Here is a 14,716-nt window from a genome sequence, read left to right on the forward strand (position 1 = left end):
AGCACATTGTAAAGTATTTCATGCGAATGAAAACAACGAACCTGTTAGGGCAGCAACGTTTACAAGCAATCTGAGGCAGACGATAGTCTAAGCAGCTGTTTAGACAAATAAGAGCAAACAAAATAAAGCAGCAGCATGTGGCAATGTCTTCACTTCTGGCCCAAACTGTCATACGTCAGCGTAGACATCACAAGCATCGATGCAATTCGTTGTCCCGTCCCGCGCTAATGTCCTGGCTTGATGAAGTTGTGCTATATCATTCGAGAACGCACTGAAATAAGCAGTCATGTTTCATACGTTATATTTTTATTGAACAAGAATAAGCATACATACATACCTTAGAGACAGGCTTGCAAACACAAACATATTCATGAAGATAAAACTGCAAAATTGAACTAAGGAACCCAAATTAAGGCCGCATGTATTTCTTTTAAATTGTTCAGTTGGCATCCCATATGACTGACTCCGACTTGTGCGGCGTGCGGATCATGCTGCGGATCAGTATATAATCATTATACGGTGGGGTAGTCCGGTGTTGCTACTAGTGTAGTCAGTTTGCTGATTGCTTCGACCTGCCCAGTTGACTCCTTGTTCACGAGAGAGTACGGCTGCGTGTGCTCTGTTTGTGGCGCGCCGACATCTTCCTCAACGCCTGCGTTGATCTTGCCGTTTTGACCCGGCACGGCCGCCTCTGTCCCAGGCTCGGTACCCGTGTGCTGAGGAGGAGCGGGGGATGCCGCCCTGGGCGGCTGGGGGAAGATGATCTTCTCCAACGCTATCATTGGTGACTCGAACGCCAGGGAGAAAATGGCAGCGACAGTGAAGATCACCGGCAGTGAGCCAAGAAACACGTAGACTAAGAGCGTTTGGTCCAAGTACATAGCTGACTTGTTTGTGAACCAGTAGTAAAGTTGAACATCGATAGACACGAGGTAGGAAGTGTAGGTCAGCCGGCTCAGTGGAATGAAGGCTTTCCATGAGAGAAGGGTGTCGACGATTCCGCCGTATCCAGTGACGCAGGCAAACACCACCCAGGCCAAGCAGACGCTCCAGGCGGTGCGGTTCAGCATGGCGTACACTATGCTGGTGGTTTTGGATGGGTCCGCATGTCCAGCATCAACTCTGTCGTAGTCGAACATGCCGTAAACAATGAGGCATCCGGTGAGGGAAGCCGTGATCCAGCCGATGGCGACTACAGGCGCTGGAAGGCGGATCTTGCGGCCGCGAATCTTGTGCAGAATCCACCCCATATACAGCCCCACCAAGTAAGGTCCAGCCCTTGTCCACGGCTTCATGTAGCGCAGGTCGAAGTCGTCCCCTCCAGGCACAGGTCCATCTGGCCCTAGCTTGTGGATCGCTGTAATCATGGCGTTGATACCGGTGAAGAAACAGACGAGGAAGATGAGCCACAGCTGACCTACAACAGGCCAGTGGTACAGCGGGAGCAGGACCAGCGGAGAGAAAATGAACATCTGCATGTCGTTGGCCAGGTACCAGGTCTGCCCCAAGCACTGGACGTCCATATCTTTCAGATTGCTAATATACAACAGATTCCACCACCAGTAGTCTTGACAGTCTTTTGGAGTTCCCAGACCTGCATATCCCCACATCGGTCCTGAACCCAGATATACGTATAAAGTGGCTATGAATCCGATGATCATCATCATGACCGGCGTCAGACGGATGTAGCGATGTACATAAAACATGATGATGTTGAATCTGCCGCGGGCTCTTTCAATGTTGCGCGAAGCGATGTACGCCACCAACAGGCCACTCAGGAAAAAGAAGGAATCAACTGACACCGTTGCGTTAGCGATCACCTGGAAGGCAAGGTCGTTTTGATAGGAATACAGTTTGAGGATGTTCTGACTTTTGAATGTAGTAACAAATGCATAATTGTGTCCGAGGATGACCCAGGTGTTGGAGAGGAAGCGTATTCCATGTAAACAGTTTATCGTGTCCTTGGTGGAGGAGGTATCCAGAAGCTTGCGTCCGTTGGTGTAGACGGAGAACGCGAGGAAAACGCGTCGAATGGTGGGAGGTAGAATCCACCGAGCTGCCGCATCGATGGCTGACCAGGCAGAGTCTGGTCCGTCCTCGGCTTGCACAGCAATGAGGTCCACTACCGTACCGATCACCATGCACAGTCCGGTCAGGGACAGAATGACGATCATGACGATGGCGGCGGTCGTGAGTTCCGTCTTGTCCTCCCTGGTGTAACACAGGTAATCGGGAATATATGCACTAACTTTCTGCCGCCGTAGCGCGATGTCAAGTCCCAGGGTGAGCTCCTCGGCAGTGCAGGTGGACGGTATGCACACACCCACAGTGGCTTCCGTTCCGTCCGGAAGTGCGGGCAGGATCGGGGCCACATCCAGGTTGGCTACCGGAGCTGTTCGCCGCAGCAGGTGGCTGCGGCTGGTCGACTCGCCCGACTTGAAGAGAGACGCCATACAGTACTTCCCGATGAAGCTCTTGTCGTTGAAGGACGCTGTGGTGTTGAGACATTCGTCCCAGTTGCCCATCGGGTTTACATTGCCCTCCAGAATGCCATCAGGCATCTTGCCTGTAGAGTCAAACATCCGCATGGCCCATTGTTCTTTGGTGATGTGGTTCAGGTACGCTATACTGTCCTCCAGGCAAGCCGCGCTGGCATCGGGGTTGGCGATCGGCGTGATGTACGGACCGACTGCCTCCGCGATCGCCTGGTCCTGGAGGTCGGGACCCAGCCCCAGGTCAGGGTGGGACGGCTCATGAATGTCGACATCCGTCTCCAGCTCCAGTCGAACCGGCAGATCTGAAAATGAGAGGGTTTCCGTTTTGAATGCTAACGTTTTGACTACAACAAAATGAGAGCAGCATGATGACTGTTGTATAAAGTTAAATAGGCTTCATTAGGTTTTTGTGCAGCACCGTCGTTAAAGCGCTCGGAAGAATTTTTCGGTGCGGTCTCAGCTCCGACGATAACATTTTGCACGGATGCACGTTATAGTTACCGAATCCTTACAACAAGGAATCACTACATATGAACTGCATCACTTGGATAATGCGTGACGTCGATAGCGGTGTACAAAACACTTGAACCGGTCTTCTTCGACTGCTATGGGAAGTTAATTGACCTTGCAAATGATCTGAGAGCTCATGGTGCGATGCACTGCATGTCTCAAATCGGGTAGTTCCTCGTAGTTGCAAGGTTAACCCCACAATTTTGCGTGTATTGGCCTGATGTTCTGCTCATTAGACCACCGTAGAGAACGTTCTCATTGATGGTCTGTTGGTTGCGAGTGTCAGTCTGCTCATTAGACCACCGTAGAGAACGTTCTCATTAATGGTCTGTTGGTTGCGAGTGTCAGTCTACTGCTCGAAAGTTAGTGGGCTCAAACATCGAAGCAGTTATCTACTGTCGACATCGACTAGAATAACGAAGACGAAGACGTTGTGCGTTATCATACCATTGACAAGAACATTGGACCAACTGACGGAGCCCTTAGAGCTGAATTTCTCATTGCACTTTTAAAACTCCTTATATAGTTCTGCCTTTCTAAGTATGAAATCATTTTGTGGCAACAATTTCACTACTTCACCCACTCATAATATCTTTGAAATTTGGTGCGAAGATTTCACTGAGTCCTATTTGTTGCAGAGCACGAGCTGAACTCTTGTGAGACTCCATAGGCGTGCATCTTTCCATTTTTCTTTTTTTCGACATTTTTCCACTCACCTCCGCTGTGCTTGCCAGTCTGTTGCGGATTGGACTGGCCGTGCGCTGCAGGTGTTTGGTGGTCAAACTCCCGTCGGGCGTACAGCAGTCTCGACCACAGGTCCACCAGGGGCCAGCCGTTTCCGTGCAGGTGCACGAGGTCCCCGTAGTCGGTGCCGCTGGTCCGAGCCACACAGAGGGCCGCCACCAGCACCAGGCGCAGGCCCACCATGCTGGCTCCTCAGACACAGCGCGGTGCTCGTCTGACGGGCGGGCAGAGCTCATGTGCCATTTTGTTCCCGGGTCGCAGCCTTTTGTCTTATCGTGCTCCTATCGGGCTGCGCCTAGGTCTCTTCATTTGAAGTGGCTGGGCTGTGATGTCATGAGAGTTCTTCGAAGCCCTCTTAACTTGAATGACTTTGCCTTTAATGGCAACGATTTCACGTATGTACTTACCGAAGCCCACGCAATCCTCATCACATAGATTGTCGTAGGCATTTGCCGTGGGAAGGATCGTCAAAAAAGGACAATGGTTTACTGCTAACGCCGGAAATCGCCCTATGGAATACCTGGCATCCCACTAACGCTTGCGCACAATGTTGCCCCTTTTTACTGGAAGCTCCAGGCGTTCCATGAAACGACTGCCCCTCCCTCCTTTCAACATCCAAAACAAAACACTTATTTAAACATTTACCGAGTTGACTCCACTAACTGGCCGGCATTTTATGCAAAACCAAGGAGATCTTGTGGTCAGGCCGGCTTCCTGACCAGACAGTCGGGAATAAATCATGCTGAAGGCCACAATGAAGCCTTTCTTCTGTGGGCGACTTGCGGTTTTCAGGTGTTCAAGTACTGAAACATTTGCACGCCACTTCTACAATATATTATTTTCGAATATATCAAAGGTTTTGGGGCATATTCTATCGGACAAATTGCTTGAAATCGAGGGCCAATTTTCACTACGGTGCTTTCATGTGTAATCAGTCATTTTGAGCTTGCCTGGACCACAAAGAAACTATTTTTATCGAGGAGCGTCGGCGTGAGCATCTCCAACAAGATACGCACATTGCGCACATGCACTGTTTTTTTTTGGATAGAACAAGGCATGCCCATAACAACGCTTTCCTTTCTGAATTCTCACACGCAACACATGTTGCATCCTCGGTTGTGCTGACAACTTCTTTATGCAAGCTGATGAGAGTTGACACTCCGAAGAGTAATTACTTCTGCCTTTCGGACACTGTTAATGCTTGGCACCTCACCGCTTACTAACAGCGCGGCAAGCGTAATGTCTGAGACCCTGTCCTCCGAAAAAGGACAGTGACCGACGGGTCGCGATCGGCGGCTCGTGTCCGCTGCGTCACGGTCAGGCGGCGTTCGCCTGGGGCGATGTCTGATCCGGTCCGAGGCGGGGAGCGCAGACTGGTAATTGGTTGCCGAGAAGATGCACGCGAGGGTACCCCAGGCCGGCGCCACAGGCCTCGACCTCATTTGAACGCTGCGCTTCGGACGGTTCGGCGTGTCAGGGATGGTCGCCAGTTCAACCATGCTCGCTGCGGACTGAGGTTTTCGAACCAAGTAAGCGGCAGTGCTTCTGACGGCGGTGCTGAGCAGCGATCTACGTTGGTGCAGTGGTGGTGACAGCAGTGAATCCGACTCTGTGACTGAACTGGCTGAATCCTAGTCCAGTATTCGGAGACCCCGCGATGCATCAGCTGTCATCGGTGGACGTGCGGAGAAGGCGGCCGCGGCGTCGCCATGAGTTATCGGAGGGACGTAACCCGAATCCCGTGTCTTACAAGCAAGGCGCGGGAGACCGGACCACCTCTATACACGAGACAAGGCTAGTCGGTTTCGGTTTTCCTCGCCATGGAGACACCTTATCATCAGAAAATCTGTCTGGTCTTCACGGCCATTGGGGAACCTCATCATCAATAGAACCGTCTGGCCTTCACGGCTATAGAGGCACCTCATCATCAATAGGACCGTCTGGCCTTTACGACCATCGAGGAGCTGAGATCAGTCGGCGACCGCCTCAGGCGGTGAGATGCTCGGTCCTGTGAAGTTTGGGCTGCTGGACTGAGAATAAATATATTTTCTTCATTCCTTTGTTTTCCTGTCCACCATTTACTTGGTCTGGTTTTCCCCTTAATCACAACAAAAATGTTTTTTTTTCTGATTCCATCACTCTGCCAACAAAGCCCGAGTGTCGCCGCGCGCCGTGTGCACGACCAGAGGACTGCGTTGGTGACAGGACTTTTCTCGAAACACCTGTCGCAGGATTCGGCTGTGCCCATCATTCGCATCGCCTGGGCATATGCAGATGTGGCTGATTACTTTATTTCCAAACCATCCCTTGATGGTCCGTAAGTTTTACTCAGTTTGTGCTAATCCCACCTCTGTTTAACGATGACGGCATAAATATTGGGCTGGTCTAGCTCACCTAAGTCTAGCTTTGGTATACCGATGACCACAGCTGAGCCCACCTATATTTCAGGAAGACCCGCTGTTTTTGTTAATACATTTTCCAGGCCAGTCTTGCCTGGTTTACATCCACGACCTGCCTGCCCTGCCGAACGTCCCACTTGGGTACAATCGGAATACTCGGGTACCTTCCGGGTCGCTGCGCAGTCTCCCCTGCTTCTGACCTCCTGTCTCTGTCTCCTAAGCCAGCGCTTTCAGATCCTTGTCGCCTCTGATCCCCTGACCAACGCTAGATGGCAGCCCAGTCGTATCGAGCCCACATAGAGCTCGCGCATTAATCGCACGCGATGTGACGATCACCCGGTGACTCGATCACGTCTTGGGGTTTCTTGAAATTGGGAAGGACAACAGGATACTTTATGCTAAACGTGCATGAACGTGATGATTTCTAAGCCCATTTCATACAAAATGATAAAAATGTTATAGCCTCGGCGTTTCGGAGCATTTTAAGGCACAAAGACATATAGATATGAAAGATATTTGGCCAATATGGCCACAATGGCCCATCGACGTTGGCCTACGAGGTCGGTTGGAGGTAGGGAGATCCTGTACACATCCTCGAAACTGATCGTACCACCTAATCTGCATGCATCTAGCTATAGAGGAGATCTTTAAACCCATAGAACTTGTCTAAATGGTTTTTGAATGTTGCTAGAGAGGGACTTCTAACATTTTTGTTGTCAATACATTCCAATGGTCCACTACCCTTTAACTAAATGGCATCTGCGTCTTCATAGTTCTTCTCCTTCCTTTTGCTAAATGAAACTGGCTTCCTCTATGTCTCGGCCTAATTTCCACTGCTCCATGAAGATCCACCCTCTCTATTCCTTTCATAATCTTGTATACTTCCATCAGATTCCTCTAAGTATACGATATTTCAGTGAACACAAATCCAAGGCCCTGAACCTATCCGTATATTCTAAGTCACTAATCCGATTTATCATCCTAGCTACTTTTTGTCACACTCTTTCCAGTCGATCTATATATTTTTGGAAGCATGGGGCTCAAACCTGTACACAATACTCCCGATGTGGCCTGACGTGAGCTAAGTACAACGTTCTGACAACATTCTTGCCCTTGTAATGAACATTTTCTTTTAATAAGTCCCAGCATCCGAAATGTCTTGCTCCTAGCAGTCCAACATTGTTTTTCACCCATTCAATCCCCAGAAACTATAACCCTTAAGTCACTTTCTTCCTCGCTCTGGTCTAAATATTGGCCTCCCACTATATAACTTATGCTCTCATTGCTAGAACTACCCAAATGCATCACCTTACAGCTATCTTTTTTAATTTTTCACACCTTAAGTGCTTGGGTTGCCTCATCAACGTTAGAAATTGCGCTGATGATATGCAAATGACATTCAAGGTGGTGTTGCACCTTCATATGGCGTTTTTAACTGAAATGGCAGTCTTGAAGATCACTCAGTGCAGTCTACAGCCGTGTCCTTCCTAAGACCTAATCCCCTTTAGTTTCTGAGCTATACGCCCGCGAAGATGTGCAGCCTTTTTCGGGGAGAGACAACTCCAAGGTCACCCAGGCATCCCCGACGCCAAAATAACGTCATTCAAATGCTGCCATTCCATCAGCCACGCGGCGATCGAGGCTACGAAAATATAATTGTGGTTTCGTTCATATATGACGTTCGTGAGCACGATTTACAGATATAACGGCCGTCGATTGACTCTCAATCCATCTTGTTCAGGGCACGATGACGTAAGCAAGAAATGACGCACTGTGAAGCATATTTACTTAGCAGAGAAATTGTATTGTCTAGAGCAGTCTTTTCTACTTAAAAGTACACCAATAGTTATTAGTGGACTTCTGTCATCAAATCTGCTATCGTGCGGCCAAAAGTGGGGCTTAATGTGAGCAAGCTCACATGCACAATCTCCCGTCAGTCATAAGCCCACTCCTTTTACGATTTCATGATCCCGATAAGGCAAGCACGTGAGCATGTAAAACTGTATCTGTGTACTGCACAGGAGAACGTGCTGTTTGAAAATCATGTAGCAACCTGAACACTGTGCGTCCCTTAAGCTCGCCAGAAGTAGACTACGAACAATCATCAATGACACTTTTCTGGACCCGGTTCCAACTACAGCGCACCGCATATTCAACTGCGACGGATCATTATACAGCACTATGGTCATGGTATTATGGCCAATTACTACAGTATTTTGGAGCACTCTCGCCACAGCAACGAAAAGCCTAAACCATCGCAAAATCAATTAACTCATTGATAAACTGCATGACCTTGGCTGGCTCAAAGACAATCAACATTAAGGCCTCTATCTCTCTCCCTCCCTCTTTCTCTCTCTCCCTCACTCTCATTCTCTCTCTCTCTCTCTCTCTCTCTCTCTCTCTCTCTCCTCTCTCTCTCTCTCTCTCTCTCTCTCTCTCTCTCTTCTCTCTCCTCTCTCTCTCTATCTCTCTCTCTCTCTCTCTCTCTCTCTCTCTCTCTCTCTCTCTCTCTCCCCTCCTCTCTCTCTCTCTCTCTCTCCTCTCTATCTCTCTCTCTCTCTCTCTCTCTCTCTCTCTCTCTCTCTCTCTCTCTCTCTTTTATTTTAAAGGATACTTCTACTCCTTGACTCGTGCTATAAAACAGCAGATCATATCACAGCGAGGTTGTATCTCCAATCAGTTTTGTAGATGTCTCCTAATCATCCGTTGGGTGCCGTAGTTCTGCTTAGCCCCTTCGACTAGGAATCTCTGAAACGTGTTTCAGTATATGTTTTAAAGCTGCTGCATGCGATCTTTTCATTTCTTAACCTTATCATCATCCTGTGCATTTTACCTCTGATCCACACGAGGCCGAATCGCCTTACTCTCTTTGATTTCTAGAAATCGTACCGAACGAGTTGTAAGGCAAGTTTCCAAAAGGCTCGAAATCAGAACCTTTCATTTCATTGCGACAAAATTTTGGAAATTGCGCTAGTTATTTTCACTAATTCGTTTGAATTTCCTGCATTGTTTTGACTTTCTTACTTAAAGCTGTGGTTACCCAGAATAGTATTTTAAAGCGTCTTTTATTGGTGGTGAATTCAGCATCTTGAAAATAAAATGGAGCTGAAATGTGGTACTGTGCAGTGATACGATGCCGATAGTGTCGTTTACCTCTGACCTCATGTATTGAAGCTCGCAACGTCTATGGCAATATCGGTATCGTTGACAGATACATGATATACAAAACTAGCTGGGGAACATATACGCTTTATGTACCGAATAGATGTCCACGATTGTACGCAGCCACTCTTCTCCTCGTTTGGGTACCTGGCGCCACCCTCCCGTCTTCATGTGTCTGCCTCCGTAATATTTGAGTGGTGCTGGGATATCACGTTTACGTAAAAAATCAAATTCCTGTCCGGAATTTCCCTGGTTTAGGTACGATGAGACGTCCTCAGAATACTCTCATGCATTCACCATACCCTTTATGTGTCTTTGCGTGTCAGAGCCTTTAGCCGTCTATGCAGCACCGATTTAAGCCAGTCATCAGAATAGCCAACCTGCTCGAATTTATTTTATCAAAGTTCATGCACCCAACCATTCCTCGTGTAATCTCATGCATGGCTGACACTGTCATGGGTGTCAACATCAGTGATATGTAGATCCCGATATCATGCGATTACATCAGATATCGTTGTCAAAATCACATGCAGTCTAGAAGTGAAGCTCAAGACTTTAGGAAAGGCTGAGTGCGTCATAAAGCCACAATGACGGACGAAAGAGGCGTAGTTACGCCCATGGCGAGAGACAAAAGCTATTGGAATGATTCTTCTTTATATTGAAATTAGTTTCGTTGATACGGCCTGCAATGCAGAGGTTAAATATGCTATATGAGGTCATTTTCGCCACCAGTTCATCGGACAAACACACAACGACCGGATACGCGATGCCCTATTACACAACCTGCCCATGTCTAAACCCGTCAAATAATGAATATTTACACGGGCTTTTGTTACTTTCCGGGTGCGGTTGTCAAAAAACTGTTCTGCCGGAGTCTGGAGAACGCAGTCACAGAGCACCTACCTGGGGTTTGGCGCCGGGGGCTGCCCTCCAGAGGGCCACAGCGGCCAGGACGCAGCCGACGGCCACCAGCCAGCCGAGGAGGGTGTCCTCCATCGCAACACCCCTCTCCCCGCGGCCGCTCGCGACGGCTCTGCCACCGAGTGTGCGTGACGGTCGCGTCGGTCCGGATCACGCCGACGCCTGACGGTCCGCGGCCGTTTCTGGCTGGCGTCGCCCCGGCGATGAGTTTACACTTCCGGTGGCTGGATCGCGGTGTTGCCGCTAGATCTGGATCCCCTCGCTGTTGATCGCGACTACCTCTACCGCAGGATCACTCGGTTGATGAATGCCAGAGGGAATCAGCAGGAGAAGTTGGTGCCGCACGGTCTTCCCTCGGATAGCCGTGCACTACTGCCTCGTGTTGACGAGCTCTGCTCCACCGATAGCCTCCAAAGGCAGCTCGACTACAGTGCCGTGCCGTGCTCACAACGATAAGCTCGGTGCCTCGACGTCGTCGCAGGCTCTGCCCCCGGACGTGGGCAGCACGCTCAGTGGGAGAGAATGCACGTCCAGTCCCGGCTCGGACCTGGTGCCGTCTCCTCCGCCGGTCGATGATCTTAACGAGGCGGTCGGCTCGAACACCGGCGTGTGGCGATGCCGCCACACTCTCCCACCAGCCAGCGTCTTTCCCCTATCTTCTCCGCCGCGTCGGATATCCCGGGGTCACCGAACTCACCGTTCCACGCGCTTGGTGTCGCCCACCCAGCGCCGGTCACCGCACCGTCTCACGACACGCCCGAACCGCGGATGGTGCCGACGCCGGCAGGTCGGCCGCACTATGCTCCTGCCGATACAGCTGGGCGGCTTTGGTGCCAACAATCGGGCCGATAATCGGGCCGGCCGGTGGCTGGCGCAGGTGCTAAATCGCGGCACCCGGGCCGTATCTTCCCACCGATAGGGTCCGCATTCGGGCGACACGACCACCTCGCACCGTGGTTGGTGGTGGCTCGGCTTGTTGGGGATTGATGTATTCGGGAGACATGACCACCTCGCACCGAGATCGGCGATGGCTTGGCTCGTTGGGGATTTATGTACTCAGGCGACCCGACCAGCTCGCACCGAGATCGGCGATGGCTTGGCCCGTTGGGGATTTATGTACTCAGGCGACCCGACCAGCTCACACCGAGATCGGCGATGGCTCGGCCCGTTGGGGATTTATGTACTCAGGCAACCTGACCAGCTCAAACCACGGTCGGCGGCGGCTTGGCTCGTTGGGGATTGACGCATTATTTCGATCAAGGCTGGGCCAGGAGGTTGAGGCTGTTGTTAGCTTTTCTACACATGATTCTAGGGGCTCACGACAGACTAGTAGCTAGAACTCTTTGCGGGCGGGACTTTCAGAATCAGATTCAATTTAAACACAAACTTTCGAGTTTTTTTTTCTGTCCAGCAATCGGTCACTTACAACTCCCGAACTGATGCCACGAATGATGCATAAAACAACTATTCCCCGACTGAATTCGTACCGAAGCCCAATTTTGCATCGAATAGCAGAGGCAAGGCGCTTAGAGTCCTTGCGGATTCTCCCATCTGTGTTACAAACATGCTGCAAGAGACAGCTTCCCTGAATAAACTGATGCCTGACTTCGGCCAACCCAAATCTGGTTTAAAAATCGATTCCGTTTCGGCTCTATTCGGATACGGATTCGGCTGCATTGCTCGGGTAAATCGGATTCGGAATTGGTTCATGTGGTGCGCGACGATCATAATCGGTTTTATTCTGCTATGAAATAACCCGGTTCGCAAAATGTTCCAACAATAATTTTTGGTGTACTTCACATGGTTAGCTTGCCAATGCGTAAAATGGTTACCCAACTCGTTTAGTAGTAGAGGTTTTCAGCATCGAAGCTGCTTTGAGACATGTGATTGCATTTCACACGGTACAACTAACGATTCTATTTCTCATTCTTTTTCACATTCATGCGTGTTGATAACGTATTTCAACGCACCGCAGTGATTCAGTCAAAGAAGGTAAAACACACGAGTATGTATTTTTGTCTGAATGCCATACATTTCCAACTTGCTTGACTTCCGTTATGCTAGTTAGTTGTTTAATGCAACCTGATCCTGGCCGAGTTGTTAGGAAAATCTTCCAGTCACTTCAGTCAATTTCATGGATTTATGCGTACAATTTTTGGACTTAAAGGGCCCATGTCCAGTTCCAAAACATAACAGTGTCATGAACCGGCCACCTGCTGTAATAAGTTAGTGCATTCAATCTTTAAAAACATGTGAGCTACGCCAGAGTTTAGAAGGGCTCTCATCGTCAACTTTGGGCTACTCACGGCTTCGAACTTTGACCACAGAGGCTTGTGCCTGACCAACTTGACCTGATAAACGATGACCGGGTCATACTGGGGTCATCGGCAGCACTGCTCAGCTACGATTCGCTTGTGTGTGCGCACGCGGATGCGAGACTCCTTACATCCAAGTGTCAAATCGGTCACAGTGATGACGAACGGCGTTGAGATAACCGTAATCCAGGCTGTTATCAGTGTTTGCGTTTGCTCGTTTCATAAGACAATGGCCTGTTTTATCAGGCTAGTCGTGCTCGGGCTTGCGGTTTGTACTTTGTGCTCGATACCCAATGTACCTCATGATACCACAGAGCGCCGGTACCCAACATACTGTGCCTGCGGCCTACCACATGGGGGAGGGGGGGGGGGAGGTCTTTATCTACACGAAGTCACTTTTCCGGTCTGGTGTCATACCATAGTTCCACTTATATGACGAGTAGTTGCTAGACATAATCAACATCAGACTTAGGTAAAACGCCATTCACGATTACTTATTCTGAGGACTGAAAGAAATGAGCATTGCATATAAAAAATACGCATTCAAAATCATATATTGAACAATATAATGTAAGCTTGTCTCACAATTGGCAATTAAAGTGTTAGAACAAGCAGTAATGCGCGCCAGGTGGCGTGTGCCGCACCACTAATATTTATTTCTAGAATCGTGGCTATTTTGCGCCCACATCCCCGTGAATTGTAGTCACATGTAACCAAAATTCTCAATCAATGCGAATTGTGGTTTTGCAAACTACCTGAGCTTAACACGTGACCATCTGATATTTGTTATTGGTCGGAAAATGTCACGCAACACGCATTGTTTCGGAGATTCACGCATGCGCTATAGATACCTTTGAACAATTTTCGGCCAGCTTTCGGCCAACTTTTCAGTGATAGCTAAGTATGTCCGTTGTCATTAGTAAGCCTTTTATTTTTAGGACTGAGACACGACGCAAACAGTCAACCACATAACTCGCATTCATGGTGCGCCAGGTGGCGTGTGCCGTACCACTAATATGCAATGCGCGCCAGGTGGCGTGTGCCGTACCACTAATATTTATTTCTAGAATCGTAGGTATTTTGCGCCCACATCCCCGTGAATTGTAGTCACATGTAACCAAAATTCTCAATCAATGTGAATTGTGGTTTTGCAAACTACCTCAGCTTAACACGTGATCATCTGATATTTGTTATTGGTCGGAAAATGTCACGCAACACGCATTGTTTCGGAGGTTAACGCATGCGCATAACGCATTTCCAAAAAAAAAACAATTTCCGGTTTTTTATTCTCCGAGCTGTGGTGGCTGCACCATCGTTAAAATCCGACGAGAGCTAGTCGTGATGGTCTATTATTGGAGTAATTTCTTTTCAGCACTCACTCACGGTACTATTGTGTATTGACACAACGATTTCAGGACATTTCGGATCGCGTACCACTGTCCGCCATGTGGGGCCTGTCTCACGGTTCACCGCGGTCCGCCGCGGTCCGCCGCGGTCCGCCGCTCTGGGGCTTGGTCCGGTCGTGGGGTCCGCTCGCGAACACACGCCGCATCTTTCCGCATAGTCGCTGTGGGGCTCTCAGGCTGAACGGCGCTGCAGCCGGCCTGAGCGTGGCACGGCGGCCTGCTCAGAGTCCCGTCCAGCGAGACTGGCCGGCCGGCCCGGCGGCGCGCGACACCGCGGACCAGCCCGCTGGGGGCTGCCGCGGCAGCCAGCCGTGTGGCACCAAACTGGCCGCGCAGGGACGCGAGGCGCATCGCAGGCGTACCGATGTGTTCGCAGTCGTACAGAGAGGCGAGTAGACAGCGAGAGTCAGCTCAGGTGGGAAAGGCGTGCTCGCAAAATATCTTGAGCTAAACGCGTGGAATATTCAGTCCGAGCATCGGGATGGCTCTACTTACTTCCGTTGGGTGCAGCTGCAGTCCTGCAATTTCCGTTAGAAACGCGGCATAGCGGGACCAGATCGATGTGAGTCACGTTCAAACGTCAGCTTTTGTGCAGCTTTTGTCGGCTGAGGCGAAGCATGAACACACCGGGCGGAAGGTGACAGAAAGCCGGCAAAGTCTGCGAGGGCGGAACGGCGGCGGATGGGGCGTAGCGGCTGCCTCGGGCTTCGTTTGTTGTACCGTGTTAGTCGGCCGAGGAAAAGCAGGATGCAACACGCCGGCCC

The 14,716-nt window shown here is 49.9% G+C and overlaps 1 protein-coding gene across 1 annotated transcript; it reads right to left on the minus strand.

Annotated features, from left to right (window-relative positions):
- Positions 1-212: 212 nt before the first annotated feature.
- Positions 213-3,959, minus strand: LOC119099054 (nose resistant to fluoxetine protein 6-like). The gene is made up of 2 exons (XM_037222105.1): positions 3,722-3,959; positions 213-2,797 (listed from the first exon to the last, which is right to left on the minus strand). The coding sequence occupies exons 1-2, from the start codon at positions 3,930-3,932 to the stop codon at positions 513-515; spliced, it is 2,496 nt and encodes an 831-aa protein (XP_037078000.1). The 5' UTR covers positions 3,933-3,959; the 3' UTR covers positions 213-512.
- Positions 3,960-14,716: the final 10,757 nt, after the last annotated feature.

The sequence above is a fragment of the Pollicipes pollicipes genome, unplaced genomic scaffold (assembly GCF_011947565.3).
Source record: "Pollicipes pollicipes isolate AB1234 unplaced genomic scaffold, Ppol_2.1 Scaffold_4740;HRSCAF=5597_pilon_pilon_pilon, whole genome shotgun sequence".
Lineage (NCBI taxonomy): Eukaryota > Metazoa > Arthropoda > Thecostraca > Pollicipedomorpha > Pollicipedidae > Pollicipes > Pollicipes pollicipes.

What these genes read in the sequence shown, in the direction of transcription:
- LOC119099054 (XM_037222105.1), bottom strand. Translation starts at nt 3,932, where the DNA reads ATGGTGGGCCTGCGCCTGGTGCTGGTGGCGGCCCTCTGTGTGGCTCGG. An exon ending in GACTGGCAAGCACAGCGGAG is followed by an intron (nt 2,798 to 3,721) that starts GTGAGTGGAAAA and finishes TCTCATTTTCAG; the next exon opens with ATCTGCCGGTTCGACTGGAG.